The sequence below is a fragment of the Tyto alba genome, unplaced genomic scaffold (genome assembly GCF_018691265.1).
Source record: "Tyto alba isolate M040663 unplaced genomic scaffold, T.alba_DEE_v4.0 Super-Scaffold_17, whole genome shotgun sequence".
Lineage (NCBI taxonomy): Eukaryota > Metazoa > Chordata > Aves > Strigiformes > Tytonidae > Tyto > Tyto alba.
The window spans coordinates 5,198,904-5,225,353 of record NW_024881279.1 but is presented as its reverse complement, the minus strand read 5'-3'; the positions used below and the strand labels follow the sequence as shown (position 1 = coordinate 5,225,353).

General features: G+C 39.1%; 1 protein-coding gene across 5 annotated transcripts in view; it reads left to right on the top strand.

Annotated features, from left to right (window-relative positions):
* Positions 1-716: 716 nt before the first annotated feature.
* The window catches only part of LOC104364082 (core histone macro-H2A.1), a 47,548-nt gene continuing 21,814 nt past the window's right edge, over positions 717-26,450 (top strand). For 4 of the 5 annotated variants that reach the window (XM_033006061.2, XM_033006059.2, XM_033006060.2 and 1 more), the window contains exons 1-4: positions 717-893; positions 9,211-9,411; positions 23,174-23,280; positions 24,797-24,994. In XM_033006061.2, the coding sequence (XP_032861952.1) occupies positions 9,240-9,411; positions 23,174-23,280; positions 24,797-24,994 (477 nt within the window). In that variant the 5' untranslated portion in view covers positions 717-893; positions 9,211-9,239. Of the gene's footprint in view, positions 894-9,210; positions 9,412-14,124; positions 14,268-23,173; positions 23,281-24,796; positions 24,995-26,450 lie in introns of those variants that run through there. The other variant, XM_042789993.1, reaches the window with a different exon arrangement.

Below are 26,450 nucleotides of genomic sequence, written 5' to 3'. Positions count from 1 at the left end.
ACTGGAGAGAGGGCAGTGAGGGGGTTCACGCTCCGATTGTCGCCTGGGCGTGCAGGCTGGGGCCAGCAGCAACCCAGCAAGTTGGGCTGGGAGGACCACCCCCCCTCTCCCGGTCTCCCACACAGAAACTCCTCCAAAAGCTCCATCTGGGGCCTGTCTAAAATGGCAGCAAGCCATTTTTGTGTGGCGCAAGGCGAGCAGAGCGAGCGTGTACGCCTTGCACTAGCTGTAACAACTCAGCCGCTCCATTCTCTTCCCTCCCTGAAGGAGAAACTTCCATTTCGGGAGGAAGGCAGCGCTAACCGCCCACACACACCCCCCCCTCCTCGCTTTTGTCCTCCTCGCCGCTGAAGATTTAGGAGCGAATGCGCCCTCACACAATGGCCCGGCCAGCAGCGAGGAGCCAGCGGCAGCTGCGGAAGACGCGGTGCCAAGGCCCAGCCCCACACAGGGCCCGGGGCTTTTCAACAGCCCCCCACCGCCTGAGGGAAGCCGGGAGCCCGCGCTGCGGGTCTAGGCGAGGCAGGAGGCTTCGCACGGCGGCCGGGCCAACGCCGTGTGTCCGTCTGTCCATCCCCCTCACAGCGGGGCCGAGAGCGGCGTCGTTGCCGTGAGGGGCTGGGGGGGGGGGGGGGGAAGCGCGAGGCAGCCGCCGTGTGGGGCGGGGCCACGCGGGGAGTGCGGAGGGGAGGGAGGGAGGGATGTGACGCGCGGCGGGCGCGGGGCATTGTGGGAGCTCGTCGCTAGCCCGTCGAGCCGTTCCCCGTTTGGCCCCGCGGGCGGAGCGGAGGCAGCGGGGCCGCCGCCGGCCGACAGACGGACAGACCGATAGACAGACAGGCGTATTGCCGCCGGGAGACAGACCGACGTGTTGCCGCCAGGCAGGCCGCGCTGTAAGTCGCTACTGGGGTTCGCCCGTTGGGCCGGCGCGAAACGGGCGCCCGCCGTGTGGGGAGAGAGAAAAGGGGGGGGGGGGAGGGGGACGGACACACGGACACTCGCTCCGAGCCAACCGCGGTGGGCTGGGAGGAAAGGGTGGGGGGGTCCTGGCCCCTTTCCCCCGCCTTTTCGTGAGGAAAAGCGGGGGGGGGGGGGGACGACCGCGCCGCTCCGGGCGGTCTGTCGGTTCTGCCTCTTCTCGCCGTGCCTCGGGTGAAGGCAGGAGATTCTCACACACACACACACACACATACACACACACATACACACACACACACCCCGCTCCCAGCGAAATGGTGGCAAGCGGGGTGTTTCGTTTCGGGCGATTCGGCGGCCGGGTTGCGGTGTGGGGGCTGGAGGGAGCCCGGGGGCCACCCCGCCGGCGCTCGCCCTGCGCCGAGGTTTCCAGGCACGGCTGGGGGTGTCGAGCCGCCGTTCCTCACGTCTCTCCGCCTTTCTGCGCCCCGTACGGACTCCTTTTCCATCTTTCCCACCTCGGGTCATCGGGCAGCAGAAGATAATCTAGAGAGACCGCAAAAAGCGCAAGTGAAAAGCAGCAGAATGCGTTTTCAGTGCGTTTCACTTTGGGATGAAGAAACCGTGGCGTGAAAGTTACCTGCCAGATGTGAATAACTTAATTAAAAAAAAAAAAAGCTAAACGACGTTTTTAAAACCTTAAGCAAAGGCTTTCAGGAGTGGTAAAAATAAATGCTCAGCTAGAAACGGGGCCCCTTATTCTTTTAGAACTGTCACTTCTTGTATAGCCTGCAATATGTCTGCCTGCAGGATTTGAGCAACCTATACGGACTGTCTGTGGGTGTGGGTGTTTCTCATAGGGGACTGCAAGTACTGCAAGACGCAGGTGAATGCAGGTTCCTAGAATTTGGCACAAGGTGTTTCACAGGAGTGCCTGGATTTAGACCAAAGACCGACACATTTGTGCACATAGGAGACAGGGAAACAAACTGTCTCTATAACTTACATCTTCCTATAATCCTTTTGTTTCCTCTGTAATCTTCAGAAGTAAGTTGCAGAAGGCCCATGAATCTGCATCTGAAGCCGGCAGTTGGAACCAGCTCATATGCAAGTAGGGTGGTGTGAAACGGAGGTTGCTTCATTTATGTTGATGGAAGGAGACTGGTTGTTGAAATATATTTGGATGAGGCTTGTTATTTATCTTTTGACCATACAAATGAAGGACCATTTTTTCCCCAGGAGTGTGTGAGGCTGTCACTTAGCAACAGGTTTGTAGGGAACTTTGCAGATCCACTGCCTCCCCCATTCCTAAGAGCAGAAGAAATAACTGAGCTAAGGAGCAAGTGAGCAATTAATAAAAACAGAACCTGGGTTCTTAGATACAACCCAGAGTGAAAAGATTTTAGTAGGAACAAGGCAGTTACAGTTGCTTTGAAAAATATATTTTATTGCAATTGGGTATGAGAGATTTTATATCCAGTGGTCCCTAGAAAGCTACCCAATGTGTTTGGTTTTTTGTTTGTGTGTTATTTAAGTGTTCTGAAAGAAAGGAATTACATTGTTGTTTACTTACTAAAGGTTCCTGGTTATTTGTCTGTGTTTTGCATCATGACCTTTCACACTGAAATCTTTTAGGCCTTCTGGGTTCCTAAAGAATAACTTTATTTCGTTATGTGTAATACATAACCTTCTAATTGCCAGTAAAACCAAATGTTGACAGTGTAAATTAAGCTGTAACTGATCTAAAAAACTAGTAATAAAACTAGAACTTGGCCTAATGACAGTAATATTGGAAGAGTGCTTAAGCACGGTTTTTTTTATAGATCAGCATTAGCAAAAGGAGAAGTCCACAACTGCAAACTTAGTCTTAAAAGAAATCAGCAAAATCAGCATGTTTAAATTTGTCCTTCGGAGTTGCCTGGTTCTGCAGGTAAAATTTCAATACACAGCAATGAGCTTTGATAAAAGATATTCTCTTGCTAAGATAGGTGATTTAATCACACTCTGGAATAATGGTCAAAATCCTGTCCTCTCAAAGAAATTCCAAAGTATTTTGGTACAATCCTGTCAACCAGAACCAAGGTCTGCTGTCTGTTCTGCATAAAAGGTAGTCCTGCCCCAGCAAGTTTATAAAGTAGGGATAAAGGAGCAGGAATCTGGAACAGATGCCACAAGAGAGAGAAAGAGCCTCCCTTGGGAGAGGGAATATCGACCCAGTGGGCAGTGCAGTGAGCATTAGGTTTTGTCAGCTCAATGCTTTATAGAGGTACAGTCAGAAAAGAAACATGCAGTCTTTGTGGAAAGAGTGCAGTGCTTGTTTGCTTGTTAGGGAAGGACACTATGAACACAAAAGAAGCTATAGTTCCTTACCCACAACCATCCTAAAGAGAGGATGGGCAGGATTCTGCTCGTGGTCCTTGATCCAAAAGGAGTGATGGCTAGAATCACACCATTCATAGCTTCCTCAGTGGGTCAAGTTCTTGCAGTCCCTCCCCTCAGCGGTATAGCGTCTATCTTAAATTTCATTGTACATCTGGATTTTGCCTTGGAAGCATCCACAATGAATTCTTTATTACATTTTTGATTTCTTCCAAAAGCGTCAAGGGGCAAAGAAGTTTTCAAAATGTTCTTTAAAACAGTTTTTCTGAACATTGAATTCATAAATGGTCCAGTGATTTTAAGGTCCTGTATCAAATTTTATGCTTCCTACCTAATATACAAAAAGCACAAATGGGCTTGATTTCATACTAGTACTCCCAGCAGTGGTCAGTGTAGACAATTGTATTTACGTTTTCCTGAGTATTGGTGGCAGGATGCCCAGCTAAAACTCTTGTCACACTCCCAGTACTGTTCATACTGGGGGTTTGTGCATTAAGGGGATATTTGTTTCAGGGTTTCAGACCCATTGTGGGAGGGAGGAACTTTTGCCAGTGGAATACAATTGTGCAACAGTATTTCGTTTTTCACACAGATTTTGTGAAAATGATATTTTTCTTCTTCCATCCTTTACATTATCACTATGGGGATTTTAGTCTTATTAATCTTCAGGAGAAAGTACACCTATTAGGCATTCCTAGATGAGGGATATTCTCTCAGTTTTCCAAGTGAAAATAGGTGTATGTATAGTACTGCCTTTTCAGATGAGGAATTAATGTAGAGCTGGGACAGCTGTTTCACAACCAGTTTCATTCCTCTGTCCATTTCAGACCACAAAGAATGATAAGTGCTTTGATAAAGCAGTTAAGCTAAAATTTGAAATCACATCAGATCGAACAATAACTGAGTGATTAGCTCTTCTTTTATTAACTGTCGTACCTAGAAACCACATTCACAGACTGAGACACTGTTGTGCTAGGCAAGCATTATTAGAGACCATTTTATACCAACTCTATAAGCAGTACATTTTATAAATATGCCAGACTAGGTTCTGATTAGCCAAGAACAGAGCAAGTTAGTTGTCAAAGCAAATTCAAATGCACCTTTTCAAAAAGAGTTCAGCGAGCAGCTATTATTATAGTACATACATAGATTTAAGAGAGAATGGCAGCACTTACATTGTTAATCTTTTGAAACAATGGAACAAAAATAGCATTGCAGTTAATCTCTTATGATACAAAAATGAACTTCCCAGCTTAGTCTTTATACTGGAAAGAAGAGAAAAATAATTACTAGATCTTAGTATTTTTCTTACTGTAGTAATGGTCTTCTGGATTTCATTACACTTGCTGATGTGATCATGTAGATCTAAATTTAATCATCTGTTTGCTGAGTGCAGTTAATACACCAGTGTAAACCCATGATCAGAACAGTCCCTGCCTGACCACAGCAGCAATAGTAGTAATTTAAGTCATTAAGAACCAGTACCTGAAAACTATTAGTAGCAGGGGAGGGTTATTACTACTGTTTGATGAAAGTGTCAAATTGACTGAGCTAATGAATACTGGTATTTGGAAATTAGGAATCGCTTTACCAGGATGTGCAGGCTGTACTTTCAGAATTATGTGGTTAAACCTTTTAGACAAACAGATGCCTGTGAGCATTTTAGGAAGATGGTATTTGAAAGTGTGGTTTAGTGGAGTATCTATCTTCACATAGAAAAATATGGCCAACCAGAGTTACTACAGCCAATTTCAAACAGAAAAAAAAAAATTATGTTGATTCCATTGCTACACCTTAATATTATTTTGTTTCTTAGAAAATTTATTTCTGGCTCACAAAGACATGACAGGAGAGGACCTTGTGTCTTGAATCTTTGCTGTGAGCCAAATTAATATACCATCATATTCTCATTTGTGTGAATTTTGAACTCTTAGAAAGCCATATGAATCTTGCTGCAGTTTTTAAGGGGTTGTCAAAAGACTATGAATCAGGTGCTAAGTTTTGCAAGTAGGGCAATCTGGGTCCAAGCACAGCAGAGCCACTGAAGAATGTAGCATTAAATCTGACTTGAAGTCAAATGTGGACATAGATAAGTTGACTCCTGTGTGTTTTCCCCTGATGATCAGAGTGGTAATTTTGTGAACTGTCACACTGAAACAAAATGACTTTGTTGTCACATCTTTGAAGACACAATGTATTTGGCAAAAGGACTGGTCCATTGACTGGGATTTTTTTTTTTTTTCCCCTTCCCTCCCTCCTAATTGTAAATTATCATGCTCAAATCATGTCTGAGTTATGGCACATGTGGTAAAGTTCCCTTTGGTTGCCTCCTTCATCTGCTGGTTAGCAGTGACTCAGCAAACTGCTCTGGTTCGTTAATGTTGGCAGCATTCCAGAGTTTCTGGTGTTAACAAAGATAAACCATTTGAGAACATGTAAGGCACCCAGTTTTTTCAGTTTTTGATCTGTTGCCATGCTCTTTACATTTAACTTCAGTAATTTTTTTTGGTGACAGTTCCAATTGAAGCATCTTCTCTTTCCCTTTTCTTTTGCTGTGGAGAACTAGAACTAGAGAAGACTTGAGAGCTTCTTGGGCCATCCCTTGGCTCAAAGGCAGGACAAACAGGTTCTTCAAAGTAATGATCCTGAATCTGTAATTAAGCCCAGAAAAGGTCTTCCATGCCAGGCTTGCTCTTTCCCTTTCCATATTACATGGCTGGCAAAATTAAAAGTGTTACTTGAAACTTAATTGGAATTTTCCTCCCTCCACCCCCAACATCTAAAGATACAGTGATTCACTACATGTTGTAGGAGTGGGATCCTTGAGACAAGAAACTCTGAAACTCATCTTTATTGCATTTCACCTTTAATATTAAAAGTTCCAGAAGTTTTTGCATTTTTCAGTATGCAAGTCCCCCACCTTTCTGATTCAGACAAAGTTTTTCCTTACAAATAAACTTACAGCTAGAAAGCTCTTTAACGTACAGTATGAGAGGATCAGGTTAATTGTCAAGATAGGTCCAGAAATATCCTAAATATTAACGAGAGAAGTGTCACCGCAAGTATAAAATAAAAGGGGAAATTAACTTATAGTGTTTGCAGAAGGGATAAAATAAGCTTATTATGAAAGAAAAAAAAATATACCATTTTATATATGGGTAGGTGTTAGCTCCAGATGACAGGAGGCTTGGAGATATTAAGTAGAAAATAGTATGTTAAAGTGAAGAACATCTTCTGAACGCCAGATGAAAGAGGTTGGAACCTAACAGCAAAGTGTTTTGCTCAAGGGTGTTATAGAGGAGGGTGGTTGAGTGTGACCTATGACAACTGACAGTATGTTAACAACAAACTTAGTATCGCTTTGGATAGCTGATAAGTATCCAGAGACAGTGATATACACTACATATTTGTTTCAACATATGAAGAAACCACTTCCCTTCTCTATGAATAGCCATTTTCTTGGAACTGAAAGTGAAAAGGGCAGTGCTTTTTCATCTCTTTTTGTTACCAGTTAGAGCGTGGCCATCCATGTGTGTCTTCCATTTGGATTTTTAGATTGGGTGAGCTGTATTTACTCCCGCCCCTTCAAAGCCTCTTTGGCAGTAATTCTGTATTGCCACATACTTTACTCATGCTTTGATCCAAATGCAGCTGATGGCTAGATGACACTTTTCCAAAGAAAAAAACCCAACACCAGGAAGTAAGGATTTCCATATTATCTTCCAGCTATTCTGACTATCTCATAAACTCATAAGACAAATGATTAATAGAAGTTTCCCGTTTAAGGCATGCAGGTTTTCCCTAGAAAAATTGTGTTTTTCATCATTCACCTATTAGTTACAAACCAAAGGAATTATGAGGGAAGCTAGAAGCCCAGCTATTTCTCATTCCTGATTTGCCTGGTGTTTGATTCCATGAACTTCTCAACATTTGTGAGATTAAACATCTGTAGTATTGGTGGGAATGGACTAGGAACTATGAAAATTACTTGTGGCTGAAAAGTCCACAGCCAACTCGAAGCCACACCCAGCCTTCCTGCTAACAAAGACAGAGCTAACTAGATGAGAAAATGCAGTTAACCAGAAGGTTTTTTAAATCAGTTGTGAGCTTTGGTTAGGCAATTTCTCAGTGCAAGAATATTGGCTTTTGTCCTCCTCCTCACAGAATAATAGTTGTTACAGAGCTGAGTTCACAGCAGAGGAAAGGAGAAGGAGCCCTTTTGATGGCTTCCCCCTTCCAAAGTTTTCTGTCTGTTTTTCTACATCAGTTTCATAAATGCAGTGTGACACAAATGTAGTGCAGCATCATCTGAGCTAATAAAATGGGATTGTTTTATTTACTTTTAGCAAGCAGTAAGGCAGTTGCATTTATTTTACTTAAATGTGCTATGCAAGTATAGACTCTTAATGAATGGAGTGTGGAAATGGAAAGGAAAAGAAATGCTTGATACTCACGTTTCTTTAGTTATCCTGAGTGGGTTTCATTTCACAGTTCTGTAGCCTGAATCTCAGTGACTCCTTGAGATCTAAAAGACCTGCAGGACATGTCAGCACAGAACAGAAGTTGCAAAACTTAGAAGTGGGGTTGGTGAACCTGTTTTGCCTAATGCTGAGCTCGCTCAATCGTTGTGGATTCAGACATGTGGCAAATACAGTTAGGTTCATAAGGACAAGGACAGAATTCAGAATAAATGAGAGGAAAACAAAAAGACAAGCAGACAACTGGTGTGATGGGAAAGAGGGCTTAGAGGGGTTTCATTGTGGAGTAGAGAAACACAGCAGTGAATTTGCATTTGTATTAGGTAGGATTTGCACAGCAAGGAAAGAACTAGGATGTACAGAGGTATGTGTATCGCTGATGCATACAGCTGGTTTCCCTAGAGTTCAGACACGCAGGAGGGAGGGAGGGCAAGATGGGGACAGCCTGCTTTCCTCTGAATTCATTTCAAAACCCAGTGCATTGCCTAAACCTTCAAAGCTACCTTGAGAGCCTGCAAACTCTCCGCCTCTTTGGATTTGTCAGTTTCTATTTACAGTCTGAGCAGAAATCAAAGAGAAAAAAATATGTTTGACAGTGGTATCAGCAGTAGGTTTCTTCACCAACACAAACTGAGATACACTTGTCAGATATCTGCTGGGTGTTTAGACCCACTGTTATGTTAAGGAAAGGTGGCAGATGGAAGCTCATCAGATTCCTAGAGGGTATGTGGAAGCAGTAGAGACTTTGATGTGGAGATAGCTGGTTTCTGTTAGGTTCAAATCTCAAGGAGTTCATTTCAGATCTTTCTAAAAATAGAACATTTAGTGTACAGGAGAAGTATTTTTCCATGCATAGGCCTTTGTTTTGTAAATTGACACATGCTTGAAAATCTCCTTCTTTAAGGAAGGTGAATACCCTTTATGACACCTTTAGTGGATACAGTTTTTCCTACTTGGCAATATAGTAACTCCTGTATGTAACAGTTTTAACACAGGTGTTAAATGCTCAATGAAGGAGCAAAGGGTTGTGTCGGGCTCCTTGCAGAAACCTTCCTCTGCTTTAATGCAGAAACTTTTTTACCTTGGGTAGTTATCACACTTAGCTCCATTAATGGTACTGGGGCTAATCTGTTAGGAATTTCATAAAAGTAATTCCAAAGAAGATTTAAATGAAATAATTTTTCTGTCTTATACATTTACTGTCTAAAATTATGTCAAGATTACAATGGCAAGTAAACATTCTGTATAAAATTATTTTAGGTTCTTGTTGTATATACTCTAAAAAGGCAACTTGGCTGTGTGTTTTAGATGCTTTAATGCATTGCCTACCCCAAAATACTGATCTTTAAATTCAGTATATGGTATTACAGCATCAGTTCTTATTGATAACATTTTATTATTTTTTTTTTTTTTTCCTTCCTTCTTCCCTAATATATAGAGTGCTGTTCCAGACCCAGTACAGACAAAATGTCCAGCAGGGGTGGAAAGAAGAAGTCAACCAAGACTTCCCGTTCCGCAAAGGCTGGGGTCATATTCCCTGTTGGAAGAATGCTACGTTACATTAAGAAAGGCCACCCGAAGTACAGAATTGGTGTTGGTGCTCCAGTGTACATGGCTGCTGTACTGGAATATCTGACTGGTAGGTTTTGCTAACAATGTGAAATAGCAGCAGTGAATGTAATAATGCAAATGTAATTTGCACAGAGTAAAAAAAAAAAAAAAAAAAGAGGGGGAAAAAGATCTTCTGATTTATAGGTGACTAAAAAAATTATAACTGGAGTATGATCAGCACAGCACTACAGCACTTATGGCTAAGCCAAAATCAAGGTACCCTCCAGCCCTGCCTCAGAGCTTTGATGGCGTTTGTGCACTGGATTTGCTTTGACCTGTTGTAAACAGTGGTCTTCCACATGGGCAGTCAGAAGGATTCCTACTAACATCAATGCATATGGACTGGGCCTACAGTGTTGCAGGCCTTCCTGCTCCAATTTTGTGCCTGATGGCTTTGTTTGGGTTATGATTGTCTGTTAAGCATATACATTCCTTTTAAATAAGAGAGTATCACAGTGTTTACACAAGGCTGAGATTGCTTACAGCACTGTTTAAACATTTTTGTTCAATTTACAGATTATTTTTGAGATTGCATATGCTGTTTGCAATTTGTTTCGTTGATTCTGTGTATAAATGCAGAATCTGTTCATCTGCCCCAGATCAACATAGCTTATTTGCTTACATTTGTAGTCCTTTCTCTGTTCCTCTCATCACATCAGAATGAGAACACCTTAAATAATTATCTCATCCTCACAGTACCTTCTTGGAGGACAAAAGTATTCTTTTTCCTCTGTTTAGAAAGAAGCCTCAAAGGAAGAAAATGCTTTGCCCAAAGACATACTCAACTAAACATGCAAGTAAAGATCTTTACATAGTGGTTCTTATCTCAAATGAGACTTGTGGGGTTTCAGATTTACCCCACAAACAACATTACGAAAGGTGTCTTCTAATAGAAAGTTAACCCCAACTGTAAGAGCATCAACATATGGGCTTTTCGCAATATTGGTTTGTTTAAAATAAATTTTTAAGAATGGATAAGAAGAAACCACCAGTTCAGTCACATTCATGCAGCCAGATTGTCTTACAAGCATATACCTGTAGGCTAGGAATTTAGCAAAAAGCACAAGTGCTAGATGGATTAGTGTTTGGAGACAGATTCTGTTAGCATGACTAAGGAAAAGCTTGAATTGGATCTCATTTCTCATAGCAGTGTTTCTTTCTACAGTGCATCTGCTTATGTCAGTGTTCTGGTTGCAGCAGGTTCAAGTGTTTGAAGGGACAGTAGTCCTTAAACTCTAATGGTGCATTGAGCCTCTGAAGAAGAGATACAGTTCATGCTTTCTTTGACTTAAGCACAAAGTAGCAAAGTGTGTGGTTTAATTTTGCTGAGAGTATTTAAAACTGAAGTGACCTGACTTAAGACAATTTTAGATACACATTACAAATCGGTATTGACATTGAAGCACAGAAATAAGGTGATTTTTTGTTTTTTCTCTAAAGTTTCTTCTTCCTCTAAAGATGAAGATTGGTAACATTAGAGAATAATTAGAGTGTTTTCTGTAAGGTATTAAGATTACATTATTGAATTTTCTCAGCCATCAAATATCTTTGTTTTCTTTCTTCACTTGTTCACGTTCATAGTTTTCTTTATTTGGGCCTTTTCTTTAAAAGAATGCTTTTAAACTTCATAGATGGCCTTAAAAAAATAAACACTTCCTTCAGCTGGGTTCCTGCTTACAGCAATAACAACTCAAATAAAATGCTTCTTAGGGTGAAGGGTGCTTTGAATGCTGCCCTTTTAAAGAAACAGAACAATACAGGTGAGCTTAAGGCACTGCTAATGAGCAGCACATGTTATTGGTTAGTTGTTTGATTTAAAGTGTTTACTGAGGCAGTGATGGTTTAGGCAGAGAAGAATAGGCTGGGGAAATAAAGGTGTTTCTTTAACTGCTGTGCATCCTGGGAAACTGTCTGAAGAGATTAACAACAAAAAAAAAAGTCTAAAAAAAGTTAAACACACAACTTTAAGAAAAATCAAAAAAGGAGGGGGGAAGGATTGCGAAGGGGAAAGGTAGCTTCTTTTTTTCTCCCTTTAAATATTTTCAGGGTGTTGGGTTTTTTGTTTGTTTTGTTTTTTTTTTTTTTTCCCTCCTCTGAAGGCTAGGTAGATAGTCCTAGTATCTTGTTGCTCAGGGTTTTATTTAATTCATATACATCGATGCAGCTCAAAAGCACAGATACTCTTTTCTTTCCTTACTGAGTTCATAATAGTTTTATGTTTTATGACTGTTTCAGTCTGATGGGGCTTTTTCTTCCCTTCTCTTTTTGTAAGTTTTTCACACTCTATATAGTGTAATTTTTTAGTCTTTAATGCAATTTTTTAGCCTTTAGTGCTCAGTATGTTTTCTGAACTTCAGGTCATTCATCTTATTCAGTATAATTCCGAAACACTCCCTTGAAACGGGATGCTTGGAGATTTTTGCTTTGTGTTCTTTTTACCTCTTGGCAGTTATTACTTCACAAAACCAGAGAAATCCTGACTTCTCTCCAGGAGAGTTTTTAAAGATGCTCATGTCAGCACATGATCTGAGACTAAATCAAAGCATTTCAACCATTTCAAAATAAAAGCAGGAACGTGACATAATAGGAAGGAGACCATGTGAAGTGGCATGCTAATAAATTGGCTTAATCAAAAAAGCAATCCTGTGCATCCAGGAAGGAGAAGAGAAATGTAAAATATCAAAAGCAGTTGTAGGAAAGAAGAACTTCAGAGAAGACTAGGAAGGGAAATGAAAGACGTGACCTAATAGAAAGGAACCTACTAAGGTTTGAAAACTAGTTCATGTGTGTGCAGAATATGGCACTGACTTTAATCCTTTAGAAGATGAGGTGCTAAATTTTGCTGGCCTTTGCTAAAGTTTAACTCTGTAAATCTGAAATTAGCTCATAATGTGCTCAGAGCTGGGATGTTGGTTTGGTTCAATTTGAGATTTGAACTTCCGTAATGCTTCCAGCTGTTCAGACTTGGAATTCTGTTCTGGATCCATCTGTAGTTAGGACTTTATCTACTTTGTACTTTGAAGGGAACTTATTGTTACTGTGTATGTACGGCTATTCATCAGAAAGTAAAAATACCCATTCTGTAATTTCTTGTCGTGTATGGGCCCATTTGTAATTTAAGCCCTCATTCAGGCTGTGCCTGACGAAGTGCTTTTTCAAACTATATTTATGTTGTTCTCATACATTTGTATTAGCCTGTCTATACATGGCACAGCTCTGCTAGCAGGAACACGCGCTATTTTAGCACACGCAAATTAGTCTGGCTGCTTCAGTTTCTGTGAACTAAAAACGGTGTGTCTTTGTGCTGCTTTGCAGTCTCTTGGCTTCTGACAACTACTTCTACAGGTGCTGGCTGGAGTATGTCTTCCCTGTGTTATCTGTTATAGTAACCTTAAAAAAAAAAGAAATCAAAAAACCCTACTATATTCTTAAATGTACAATTTGTCTTCTGGTCTTTTTCCTTATCTTACATTTCAATATACTTGACATCTAAACACATTGCACAGCAAGTGTTTTCCTTCTCTTACTTATTCACTAAAGATTCTTGTTACCTACAAGTAATATGACAAAATAATCCTCTTATCAGCACACCCGGTGTTTGCAGTTTGGTTTCTTAAGCATACTACTTGCTTACTATTTGCTGCTTTTCATCTAAGAAAATAATGTATAATGTCCACTGGAAGTAGGATGCAAGTGTGTATTTGTGGGTGAATTTGTAGAAAGTATCTTTGAGTTTTACCAATATTGAAGCAAATAGATATACTTCCTTACTTGAGTCTGGAGAAATAGTGTGGATACTGAAGAAATATAATGCATGGTTCTTATTTCTTTTCCTTCTTTGCAGTAGCAGGTCATGCAGTACTGTTTATCTTGCAGGGAATAGTCAGAATATTTGATTAATTTCTGCTCATGGTGCAGAACTAATTTTAAGCATTATCAACCACTTTAAGCTGTCAAGAAATTCAGTGTTAGTAATTCCTTTTGTCTTCTTTCCTTATTGTGGCACTTGTTTTACAATGGTTCATTGCCTATTTATCTTCCCTAACATGTACTTCAGAAAACTGCGATCCACTCCTTATTTTCTCTGCAAGGTAGTGCATCATTATCAGTTTATGTCAAAAAAAATTACTAGGTCAGTCAAGATGATGGCCACAGACTTCATGTGGGGCATTACAGCCACTCAGATTAAGTTGTATGGTTCATATTTGTCAGAAATGGTCCAGCCATACATGTAATCAGATATGTTCCCTTCAGATGTATAGCTTGCACGAGTTACAATATAGTCCAAACTTTCTTACTAACTGAAAAATATACTACTTTGCCCTTAAAAACCAGAAATCTCTTGAGCATATTTAAAGGCAGCAAAAACCAGGCCTGCGAGTGATTTCTGCTCCCCCTACCCCCCTATCGTCTTCTCTACACTGTAAATAATTTTCAATTGCCAAAATGTCATAGCAAATGAGGAGAAGGAGAAGTTTATAAAACAGCAGGAGAACAGAAATACAGAAGAAATGAGAATTTGATTTATATTTGTTCTGTACATATTGAAGTAAGGTAGAAGAAAATGTTAAATGTCTGTTTTCCCCATTAGATTTTTTTTCTCAACTGGATTTTTATTGCCCATTGTGTACCGTTGATCATGTATTTTGTTAAAATGTAAAATAAGCACCTTTTGAATCCCATGGTTAGAATTGCATCTGAGGCATTCTGGTGCTTACCTGAGTTTTTGTTTTCAGGCTTTCTGATGTCACCAGAATCCCTTAATGGAGGTTCATGTGCTGGAGCTCAGTTCCTTGCATTTTCATCTTGATTAATTTTCGATGTGGAAAACTTTCTTAAGCCAGCTGCTGATTGGCTGCAAAATGAAAGTCCTTCCTGAATGCAGTAAGTTTAACTGCTCACTTCAGATGCTCACTTTCCGATGTGCAAGCTGATCAACTTGAACTGCTGTTCACCTCTTGTGTTCTGCTTGCTGCTGAAAATTTTTACAGGGTCACAGAGGAAAACAATGATTTGCCCTTTTTGTCAAAGCAGATGTACTGCTGAACTTCTGCTTGGAAGTAGAGGGGAGCTCAGAGGTCCACAGTAAAAAAGCATTAGGTTAAAAGCAGATTCAAGTTCCAGGCATTCTGAGACTACCATAAATAACAGTCCTTAGGGAGTAATGAAATTTAAGAAGAGAATTAATTGGCAGTATCTTTTTTGATACTGTTGAAATGTGCATTCACTACCAAGATACATTTCTTCTATCTAAATAGGCAGCTTTAGAAACACTAATCCCTATTACGCTGTTGTGCCACGAACTGTGTCCCAGAAGAGGTTTAAAATAAATTAGGGGCTTGTAGGACCTGTGCCTCACTTGAACAAGCATGAAACTACCTCTTTGGTTCCAGTGTGGTTTTAATATGGATTAATACTGGACCTAAAATACAGCAGGGTTGTTTATGGCAATAGCCTCACAAGCAGAGACCTTTTGAAAATATCAACATAGCAAAGCTCCTTTGTAACATTCCTTTTACATAAGACTTGTCATGCTCTTAAGAGAAGTGAGATTGTCACAGTTCAAAATTGCTATACTTGTAAGAAGTGCCTCTTTAGGTATAAAACTTTGCATTGTTAACAATTGAACGACCAACTTTCTTTCCAAACTCATAAATGCATGAATCAGTCAGCTTCAAACGTTATATAAATAAAGAGATTTCTTTCACTGATACGCCCTTCCTTGGCTGCAACCCTGTAAACATGTATGTTCCTATCTTCTCTTGTAGTCCCATAAATGTCAGTGGACCTCGAGTTACAAAACCTAAGTCAATACAAAATTACTTACCTGATTAGGGTCCTAATGTGTTCTCCAAGCTACACAGATCAGGTTTGATGAAAAACAATAACAGCCAAAGCACTTTCTCATAGTAAAAGCTTTAACAGTGCACACCAATATGTCAATATAGACACTTATTTCAGAGCGGTAAATATGCATCAGAATTTGCGTTGTGATGTGTCTCATTGCAATAGTGTACAAAATGCTGGGCAGGATTGGTTTATTTTTTTACATCATGGTCACTGAATTATTTTCTCCCTTGAAAGCGTTAAATTTTAGTTAATTTAATAACATATTTAGTTATTTTAATTTAAATACTTTTTGACTAACAGTCACTACATCTGTGTATTTGGTTAAGTTACAACAAAATAATGACTTCTACCATGAATTACTGTCCAATTTAATATTGATATCACACTTTGTTTTGAAGAATGGAGTTTACGTGAAGTGTAAAACAAAAATATGGCTGATTTTGGTACACGTTTCTTTCTTCCCTTTAACTTGTATCTGTTGTTCAGAAGAACAAAAGAATCTATAAAGCTCAAGTCTTTTCTTCTTTCACCCTTTATTCTTGGGACTGACGCTTCTAGCAGAAATAGCTAGAAAGCAGGAAGGCATCCTAGCATTCTAGAGTAGTGTGCAGTAGTTAGCAAGCAGTTTCTTTCATCAGATTTTGTCAAACTCTAGAAGTTCTTACATCAAGTACTGTAAACATTATTTTTTCCCCTTTTCTTTTTTCATTAAGGATTATTTAAGAATGCCAAAGTTCAGATCATGATATGTGTTTGGTCTTCAGTCTTTTTCCATGGTATGTTTATCCCTGAATTTCTTTTAGGGATGAAATTCCATGTGGATTCTTAGGTGCAGTCAGATAAAATGCTTCATTCTCAATATAAACTTCATTGGCGAAAAATAAATTTAGGGGTAGTACAGTGAAATACAATATTTTCAAAACAAACAGGAGGTACTTTTCCTCCAGATTGCAAAACTGTCTGTGAGGTAGTGAGCCTTGTTATCACAAGATGTAATGAATACCAAAAATGGGTAACAAACCCTTCTAAATGGTTTCAGAAAACAATCAGACACACCCATAGAAAAAAAAATCCATTGAGGGACTAAACACAAAGATGGCATTTCTAAGTTGGGAAGCCACTGGGCTGCACATGACTGAAATCAGAGGGAAAGATCTGGAAGAATAGCATTTTAAGTTTGCTTGTTCCTTTAATCTTCCTGAGAATCTGCTCTCGGGCACTGGCTGGGGACAGGATGTCAGGCTTGATTTTATTTTTTTCTCCAATGAAGTTATAGCTAGTTTATACGTTCACCTACCACAGAACACCTGAAGTTACAGATTTTTTTTTTTTTACATGCTTTGTTCTCAAGAGAGATTTTTCAAAAAAGAGGTGTTGAGTATGCTTATATATTGACTTCTATACTGCTTCTGTAAAGTAATGGGCAAAAATATTTGTAAGTATTTTTAATTAAATAATAACCATTGTGTTTGTCTACAGATACTTGTATTTATTATGGCTTCCATTGCTCTCTTGATACAAAAAGACTTGACGTGAGGGAAGGGCTTTGAGAGAACAGCAGTTTAATGAGTCATATTATTTTCAGTAATAAACACTTAATCCCACTTCCCTCACTGTCAGAGGCAGTATCTAATATAGCCATTATCACCATCTGCCAGATCACATTGAAATGACTACACTACAAAAATGAGAGCACAACATACATGGATCACATCAGCTTTGGTCATTGTTTAGTAAAGTCTTTGACACTGAGTTGTGTGTCTTGTTCCTCTTTGCAGGGGCATGGGTACACACTCCCTTGATACACATATCCAATTCCTCTTTCAAGCCCCAGTCTTGGAGTCACTTCAGTAAAATCCAAAATTACAATAGGAAGTCCTGTCCTATTTTTCTTTTGTCAATAACATTACTAATGTTCGCTGAGTTTCAGTAGATGATTGACATCTGCTACTTCTTTAATGTTTGAAAATGCAAGTTCCTGACATGTGCCTGCAAAGGTCAAAGACTAGGCTAGGACCAAGTCTTAAGACAGGAGTAGTCTGCTGTTCTCCGTAACAGCCAGACCAAAGCGTACATGCTGCACTTGATCAAGTAACGTCTGGCAGCAGTTATATTAATCATGTTTGAGTGCATTTCTAAAACATATGTAAACTGTTAGGAGTAACAACAAAGTGTAAACTGCTAGGTGGAGGAAGCTTCCCTGAAAAAGAAAAAAATGTTAATTTGAGTTAGATCGGAATTACTGAAATCAGCAGAGAAGAAATAGGCTATCTCTTTTTAAATTAGTAGTCAGGGTGTAACTTGTAATAAAGCACATTTGAGATGAAATTCACTTTCAGGTTTCCCTGAAAAGTGAACTCTCACACCATTTACAGATCAATAGTAAAACAAGAAATTAAAAAAAATAGGAAGTTAAATAACATTGGATCTCTTACAAAAAAATAATGGATGGTATTAAAGTATAGAAGAGAGCTGAAAAGTGTGAGTCAGATCAGACAGCTCTAAGTGGAAGTGGCTTCCGTGACCTGAACTTGAGTTTTATGTAAACAGCAGTCTCTCATCTGCCTCACAGAAATGCAAACCTTATAATAACTTGGCAAAGTTAACAATTTCTCCTTTAAGGGGCTTAGTTTTGATACAGCTCAGACACTAAAGACTGAAGGGTTTGGGTTTTTTATCGCATCCTAAGAGAATGATTGCCCTGTTGAGAGTTGAGGTTTCGTCAAGGCTTGTTCAAAGCAGTAAAATTCCTTGAACTGATTTTCACTGCATCAAATTTCCAATACTTTGAACCAAGGCTGAGAACTGTTTTATTGGAATGCATGAGAGGGAAAGTGTTGTTAAATAATTCTACCTTTGCTCTCACAACTTCAGATTCCAGGGGGATTGGGTGGAATACGCAGAGAGAAGAATGCAGGAAACCTTTAACCATCTTGGATGATTGGGGTTGATTGGGTTGAAACCTTCCAGAATCATGTAAAATGATTCTGAAGTCAATAAAATGCTGATGGAAGGATGATTAATTTAAACTACAATAAACAGACTCCTTGTCATGTAGTTGGCTTTATAGCAAATACATATTTTCTCAGTGGAATTGTATCAACATTCATTTTTCTTTGATTTCTGGATATTGTTCTCAATTTTCATTTGAGGGGAGGGTTCAGAATATTTTAGAACCCCTGATTTGTTCCTGTTAGAACTTGCATGTTCAGAAACTGGCCTTGTGTCAACTCATCACCTGTTAGTTGTTAAGAGTTTAATTTTCAAAGCTATGATTTCATCTCCCTGAAGAGAAGGTGGACAAAGGAAATCAAAGCAACAGCAGTGTTTTAGCTTGAGATGTAAACCAAAAAAAAAAAAAAACAACCAAACCCCCAAAACCCCTCCAAAAAAAAACAAAACAAACAAAAAAACAACAAAAACCAAACCATTTTGGGGATGATGAACTCAGACCAGATTGAATTGATTATTCACATTTAGAAAGTATTACAGGCCAGAATGCGCGGTAAACTGAAGGCCTTGTCATTTAAGGTTTAAAGGAGTTTTATTCAGTAATGACCAGTAATACTTTGTTTGAAATTTAGGATAAATTAACTAGAGCATTCTCCAGGAGTGTGAGAAGAATGCATTTGCTTTTGTTTCCATCCAGGTCTGCAGTTGCTACTGTGACAGCTTTGTTTATGTCTAATAGCAGTTTGTTTCGTTTTAACTTTGTTCAATTTGCGTTGAGGTCTTGTTCCAAAATTTGCAAGTGTTGTGAAATACCGAAGCAACTGTATTCAAGGCAGAGCAGTATCACTGTGAACCAGGGAAATGCAAATAATGAAACTGGGAACTTAGTAGGATGTCCAAGAGACAACCAGAGATCAGTCTCTGTAAGTAAAGGATAAGGAACTCTGAAAATTTCAGGGTGAGGTTTATGTGGAGACTTCTAAAACTTTTTGGTTGTGTTTGAGTAGGAAATGCCTTGAGACTAGCTTTTCCTGTGGTCTTATCTCAGGCTTAAGTACAATGATATACAACCTGTTTTGTTTTCTCCTTTAAAAATATTTAACTGAACTTTTAAAAACCTCAGAACTATAAAAACAAGTTTGGGTTCAAGTGTTGAGAACAGGCTTAGACCATTTTTCACTACCCATATCCATCTGCCTACTTCTAAACATTGCAGAGGATTCTTTCATTTGATATAAATGAGAACTACATTTAGGCCAATTTTTAAAAGAAAAATTCCTAAGTTTTTCTTCCCACTTTAACCATTTACTTTAAAGATAACTGAAAAGAAAAAAAAAAATACTGGTCACAACTATGTCTTTGAAATCAAATTGATGTGTTCACATTATAGTCAGAGTCCAAAGATATCCATCCCTTTCCTTGCTATATAGCAGCTGTCCATACATGAATATATCATGTGCTGATACGGCATTCCTACTTAATTTTTTTCTTCCCTAATTATATACTTCCCACAGCTTTTTTCACTAGATTCTCTTATATCTGTAGTTAAAGCAATACATGCTGTTTTGCTCTTTTTGTTTGAAATTATTTGAAAGCACAGAAAAAGTAATTTATGCAAATATAAAGGGTATCTCTTCATATTAACCTAAGATTTCGATATGTAGTAATTGAAGGATTATATCCTCAAAAGCTTATAATATTGAATAACTTGTATATTTTCCTCATTTAAAAAAAAAGTAGAGATTTTGGTGTTTAGTACTTCTGTAAAGTGTGTCTCATAGCTGCCTTTTGCCTCAGTGGTGGTGGTGTAATTATTCTCTAGGGGGGAAATGCCTTGAGTAAATATATGAAAGGAATGGAATAGACATTATGCAACTTACATCCTTTTTGTGAGGCCTCATTTTTGTAAAATGTTCTTGTTTTGGTCTTCTGGCTGGATAAATATAAGCTGACTGAATCCTGATGTCATAGAAGCTCTTAACACTTTCTTTTGCGGCAACACTTAGAACAAGGCTTTCTCTCTTGACCCTGTTCAGTTGCAGGAGTTGATTTTTGAAAGTCTGTTTTTTCCAACGTCAGAAGATTACCTTTAGTGAAACACAACTCTTCAATAACTCAGACCTTTGAACCTGGTAGAATGGCATTTCCAAAGATGGGTCTGGCCTAAGAATTCAGATCCAATCTCAATTTTAAATACTTTTTCCCACCTACTACTCTTTCCAGATCCATACCTAAATCTAGAGCAATTATTTTGGAAATTTGAGTCAGCTCTCCTATAGCTAGATTTTCATCTAATTTAAAATTGGTTTAAAACTTGGATGAAATGCAATTTGATCTTTAGAATTAAAGTAGCATAAAACAGATGTGAAAGTAAAGCTGACTGCAAGCAAAATCCAGACAGGTACTCCGGATCCCATCCGGATCCAGAAGGTCTTCGTTTCTAGCATTTGTAATTGCTCTGATCTGTTGGGTGTGGATTAGGTTTGTCTCTGTCAGTGCTAAATCAAAAAATTGTTGCCTCTATTAGCGTCAGCTTGAATACCTCTAATCTTCTGGTTTTGAATAGGGGAGAGTCCCCCTTTGACCAGCCTTGTGTGCGTAGCTGTGTTTTGCTGTTCTGTGTACTGTGGGTGTCTCTGCTTGTGCAAGCAATACTTGATTATTATTGGAGAGCTGAGAAGGTCAGAAGAAAAATTCCACCCTTCATGCCGTCCTCCTCCTCTCTCCCTCTCCCCAAGCTCCACTTTTGTGGTCCTCAACGCCAGTGCAAAGCGTTCTGTTCCTGAAAAGGAAGTGGGGTACCTCAACTTCCCTAAAGGACCATTAGAAAACTGTAGTTTCAAAATGAGTTTCCTGTCCAAGGAAGAGGGCTTAGCACTTACAAGAACAGTTCTCCACTGTACAAGGCAGACATTTTAGTTTTATGAGGAACAAATAAAACATTCCTCTGTGCTTTACAGGCATAACACTTTCTTAGACTCTTTAGTTACAAAATGACCTTTCTGCATAGTTATGCTGATCAGTTGCAGAGAATAACACGGCCCAACTGTTTAGCGGTGCCTGATGCAGTAAAGAAGCGGAGGTGGGAGAAACAGAGTCAAACCAAAAAGTAGTTTGCTGTTTGGGGCAAATCCTCCCCATGCTTTTCAGCTGGTAATAAAGTCTGAGATACAAACAAAACAATTCCTCATCTAGAAAGATGGAGATGCTGGTGTTATTACAGTGTCACAGAATCTTACTGAGGTCAGTGGGAATGCACAGGGTGTAACAGAGAGCACAGTTTGGCCTTTGGAAGGTGATACAGGTCCTCTGTCACAACAGGCGGCTATATGCAGTGCTGAATGCAAGCTAACCCTCACATGTCTGAGATGTGGCTTTTGAGAAGTATGTGAAAAGGATTATGCCAGCTTAATTGAGTTCTTTGGAGGTGTGGAAAGCATAGTCAGGTTGACCTTACCCTGCTAATCCTTCTTTAAAAATAAATTAAAGCAATTGTTGTCAACATGAAATGTTGAGTTACTTTTGGGGGCTTAGACTTAATATTCTATCTCACCCTGTAATACAGTTAATTGTGCACTTTGAAGAACACAAAAATAGTGAAAGCTTACCAAAATCCTTGATGAAGTTTAACTGTAGAACATCCAGAAGCAGCTGGAAGTTTTCCAGTAGGTGTCATAACTAGCTTATTATGGGACTTACGATGAAAAATAATTGGAGTATCATGTTAAATTCAGTCTAATGAAAAGCCATAGTCTGTGCTATATAGTATTACTTAAGATTTACTATGTGTTATGGTAAAGGCATGTGGTCATGTGGGCTTTGATTTTAGTCTTTTTCATTTCCAGATTAATGTCTTAATTCAGTTCTGTGTGCCTCTAAAGCAAGCTTATAGGAGAGCTTTCATGGTATAGTCAGTTGTTAAATGTGAAAGCAATCTCATACCCTATTCTAACGTTAAATTTTAATATATTAGTGTGTAATAGATGTAAAAAAGACATTTCAATTTTCTTTTTTTCTCCTTTTTCTTCAAAAGTTACCAGGTTTGCAAAAGGAAATATACCAAAAGCAAGTGAAGCACAGTCTGTACAGAGGGAGATGAAAGGTTATGTATAATGGAGACAGCAATAGCACATAATTACAAAGTCAGATAAACGTTACGTCATTTTTTAATTGTTCCCCAGACTTTCTTGTAATTAATTGCATTCTTTGCCTAAGGCTTGTTGAGTTGAAGACAGATAAGTTAGCAGGTAATGCTCTAGCCTTTCACTTCATAGATCCTTGCAGGGGAGCAAGTTAGTATTTCCTAATTCCAATAAAAGCCATCACATGGACAGCTGATAAATGTATTTTGTCAGGACTATAGATTTCTTTTAAGGAGATAATTTATTAGGAGTAAACAAACGTGATTCATCAATTACTTTTTCTGGACAGAAAATTCTTCTCAGATAGAGGAAAAAAATCATTAAGTCAGCATAGCAGCAGAGTTTGTATTTTTAGTGTTCTGACTTGGATGTGTGCTTACACACTTCCATAATGTTAAAAATGAGAAACTAAGAATATCATCTTTTCCAGTAATAAAAAAGCGATGCAAGCCAAAACTCACATTTATGACAGGTTTGAGGGAAGAAGAAAACCATAGTATTTGGACATCTAGTTCTCTGTCACCTGATAGGAGCAGAATCCTAGGAGATGAACACACAGTAGTCTAAAGAACGCTGGAAAGTCAAGAATCTAGGGGAACTTCTTTAAGAGGACAAAAAAGTAAATATCATTTAGATCATGGGACTTGAAGTGTGCATTTGCCCTTCAATGATTAGACATATAAAAAGAAAATTATAAATGTAGAGTTAGATATCTATTGAGGGTACTCTACAGCAGTTAGGAATAATGTGTTCTAATTCAGGTATCTTTTTGCATGGATGCTAAATAACACATTGATTTTTCTTGAAGATCACAGTGTAATTAAAAGGTGCTTACTTTTTCCTCAGCGGAAATTCTTGAATTGGCTGGAAATGCAGCAAGGGACAACAAGAAGGGTCGAGTCACTCCTAGACACATCCTGTTGGCTGTAGCAAATGATGAAGAATTAAATCAGGTAAGAAAAAACCCCACTGTGTGAGGGCCAGGATTTCCTTTAGGGCTTTTAAAATTGTCTTTCCATATAGCTGAATTGTAATTCAAGACCTCTGCTTACTGAGTAGCCCACCAGGAAGCAGTTCATTCACACACTAGCACACTGCCCGTCTAACTAGCTACAGCACTCAGCTTAATTATGTATTTCAGGACTCTTAAAACGTGTAAAAATGCAATGGAGATGTAATATGACATTTGCTTGCCCTATTAAAGCCACTTCTGTTAGACTGGGGCATTGTCATGAATGCTACATAGACATGAAGAATATCTTGTAGATGCTTTTCTTTGTTTTTGTTTTCTGCCTTACGCAGCTTAGGACTCAGTGGGACCTATCCTCTTCCCACTGAAGTCTGTCATTGTGACTACAGAATTAAGAGCTCTGGAACTCTTGCAAGTCTGTGTCCTTTGCGGATTTCAAGATGCCTTTAACTTAGCCAAAAAAAAAATTGGGCATTATTATTACAGTGTTGTGGTGTCAGCCAGAGGCACTGGCTAGGATTAATGTACCATTGTATGAGGTGCTGTAAAAACACATCTGAAAAGATACTTTTCCAAACCTATGTATCATCATGGGGCAGGGAAAAAAAGTTATATCCCCAAACCAACCTCCTTCTGGCTTTGTCTGAAATTTGATAATACTTTCCATTCATCATCCCGTTGTAAGCTTGGAGCCTCACTGAGTTGTGGTTGGGGAGCAGTAAACACAAATCAGAAGGTGGGAGTACCTGAGGGACTTTGATGTCACTGCTTGTATCCTCCTGAATAGTGAATTAGTCCCAGTTAGATGTATAAAAAGTGGGTTAAAGTGGTTTTAAATACAGAACGTGATATATTTCACCTCTGCTTTTAAAGGCTTGAATGAACTGCACACTTTTGAATATTGATCTGCTTTTCTTCAACTACATAAAGATTTTTTTGAAGAAAGACTTCCAGGTATAGAGATTTGTATAAATGTTACCCTCCATTTGAAGTTTCTTTTTCTAAGAAAAAAAAAAAAAGTCTGTTTTAAAAATGCACTTTTGAGAAAATTCAGCAATTGGGACTTGTGTTAGGTTCTCCACAGCGTGGTACCCGTTGCAGTCCGGTACCATGGACTTCGGGGCCCCACCTCTCTCACACAGGTTGCCCTGCAGAACCCTGATGTCTGTGGCTGGGGCTGTCCTGTTTTCTAGTAGCTGGGTAACAGTTTTCATTGCATGGCTTCACAGAAACAGATCTTGTGTGAGCCCAAGAGATACTGACAGTAACAAGCATATGTGCAAGAAAAATACATATTCCCTTTATAGTTAAAATCTAGTATGTGATCAGCTTCATTTCATACATTTCATGTCTCTCCTTCAAGGATAATATGTTGAGAAACATCCAAAACCCAGTTAAAACGCAAGGCATTGTACAAAGTTTGCAGTAAATGCCATTTTCTATTTATTGGTGAGTAAGTGCTGGAATTTGTCATCTACAACTTTTTTGGTTTTTATTAGCTATTGAAAGGAGTCACCATAGCCAGTGGTGGAGTGTTACCCAATATTCACCCAGAGCTGTTGGCAAAGAAGCGGGGATCAAAAGGAAAACTGGAAGCCATCATCACTCCACCTCCAGCAAAGAAGGCAAAGTCTCCATCACAGAAAAAAACTGTATCAAAGAAAACAGGTGGCAAGAAAGGGGCAAGGAAATCCAAGGTAGAGTAATCTGTTTATTTTAAACCCAAACAACCTTGCTAGTAGTAGCTGTAGGGAGCATTACGTAGGGTAGACTTTCTGTCCTGTGTGGTGTTAACACTAGTGATTTCAGTAGCAGTGTAAGCAAATGCTGCAGAAGTGCTGCCCTCTCCCTAGCATGGCTGGAAGTCTGAAAACACTCAGGAGCAGCACAGGCCTGCAGGACAGGCAGGCAAGCTGTAAATATGCTGTTCTTTGTACGAAACAGTGGTTAGGTGGGCACGGGCTGGAGGCACCAAGAGCCAGAAGAAGAGAATGTATGGGGACTACGCTAGTCACGCTTACTGGTGAGCAAACACCATCTTATTTAGCAACTGTAGGGGTAGCTGTGCTGTGACTGCTCAGGTGCCTGCGCTGGGCTGCGCAAAGTAAACTTGCTTGGACTTTGTTCAATTATTGATCTGTGTCTGCAAGAAACAAGGAGTCTGGGTATTTTTTTCAAAAGTCACACTAAAGCAGCATTTTCCAGTTTTAAATATTGAAGAAAAACAACAGCTTAAGTCACTTGCATTGTAATAATGTCCTCAGCCGTTGGCATGTCAGAGTCCTGTTTTCAAGTGTTGTATTTTTCTGTTATTTGTTGTTTTTTTAATGGGTTTTGTTTATTTCCAGCATAGTATAAGATTCCTGTAAGTTGATTTGGTGGAATCCAAGGAGTGTGAAATAATCCTCCTGAAGTAGGATGCAATTCTGCTAGATCTGGCAGCTGCATCTCTTGCAGCATCAGAGAAGCTGTATTGTGGCTACATAGAATTTCTTTGGCTGAGATAAAGACCCACAAATGTTCTCCTTTGTTATTAGTGTGATACAGACGAGAGACTTCCATGTTTAGACTTCAGGTTTTTTAGTAATTAAACTCATTCAAAATTAAGTGTGGAGGTGAGGGGAATTACAAGAGGACCAAAATGTGATTTTTTTCCTTATGCTAGGAAACTAAGAATAGCTTTTTTTTTTTTTTTTAATCTAAGGAGAACATTCCTTCATTGCTTTTTTTCAGTTTCAGTTTGTAGTAGGGACTCTAATCTTTCTAATGTGTGCATGTGTAGCCAATGATTTGTTTATTTATTTATTTGCAAAACATCTACTGTCAATCAATAGGTTATGAAAGTAGGAAAAAAGTGCACGAATTTCACATGAAATGGATAATGCATGTGAAAAGTTGCCTTCCAGGTTGAACAAAGCTGCTGTATTCATCCTGTATGTCTGTTATTGTTTACTTGGTCACTCTTCTGATTGTTTCACCTTTTTTTTTCTCGAACTGTTGACTTTAGTTTTTTCTCTTAGAACACCTAGTAGCTGACATTTCAAGTGCAGTGCTTCTAATAACCATCCACTAATAATTTTCCTAAATCTGGATTTTTTTTCCCCTACTTGATTACAAAAGCAGGAAGTCTGTTGTGGGGTTCTGTTTTTCTTC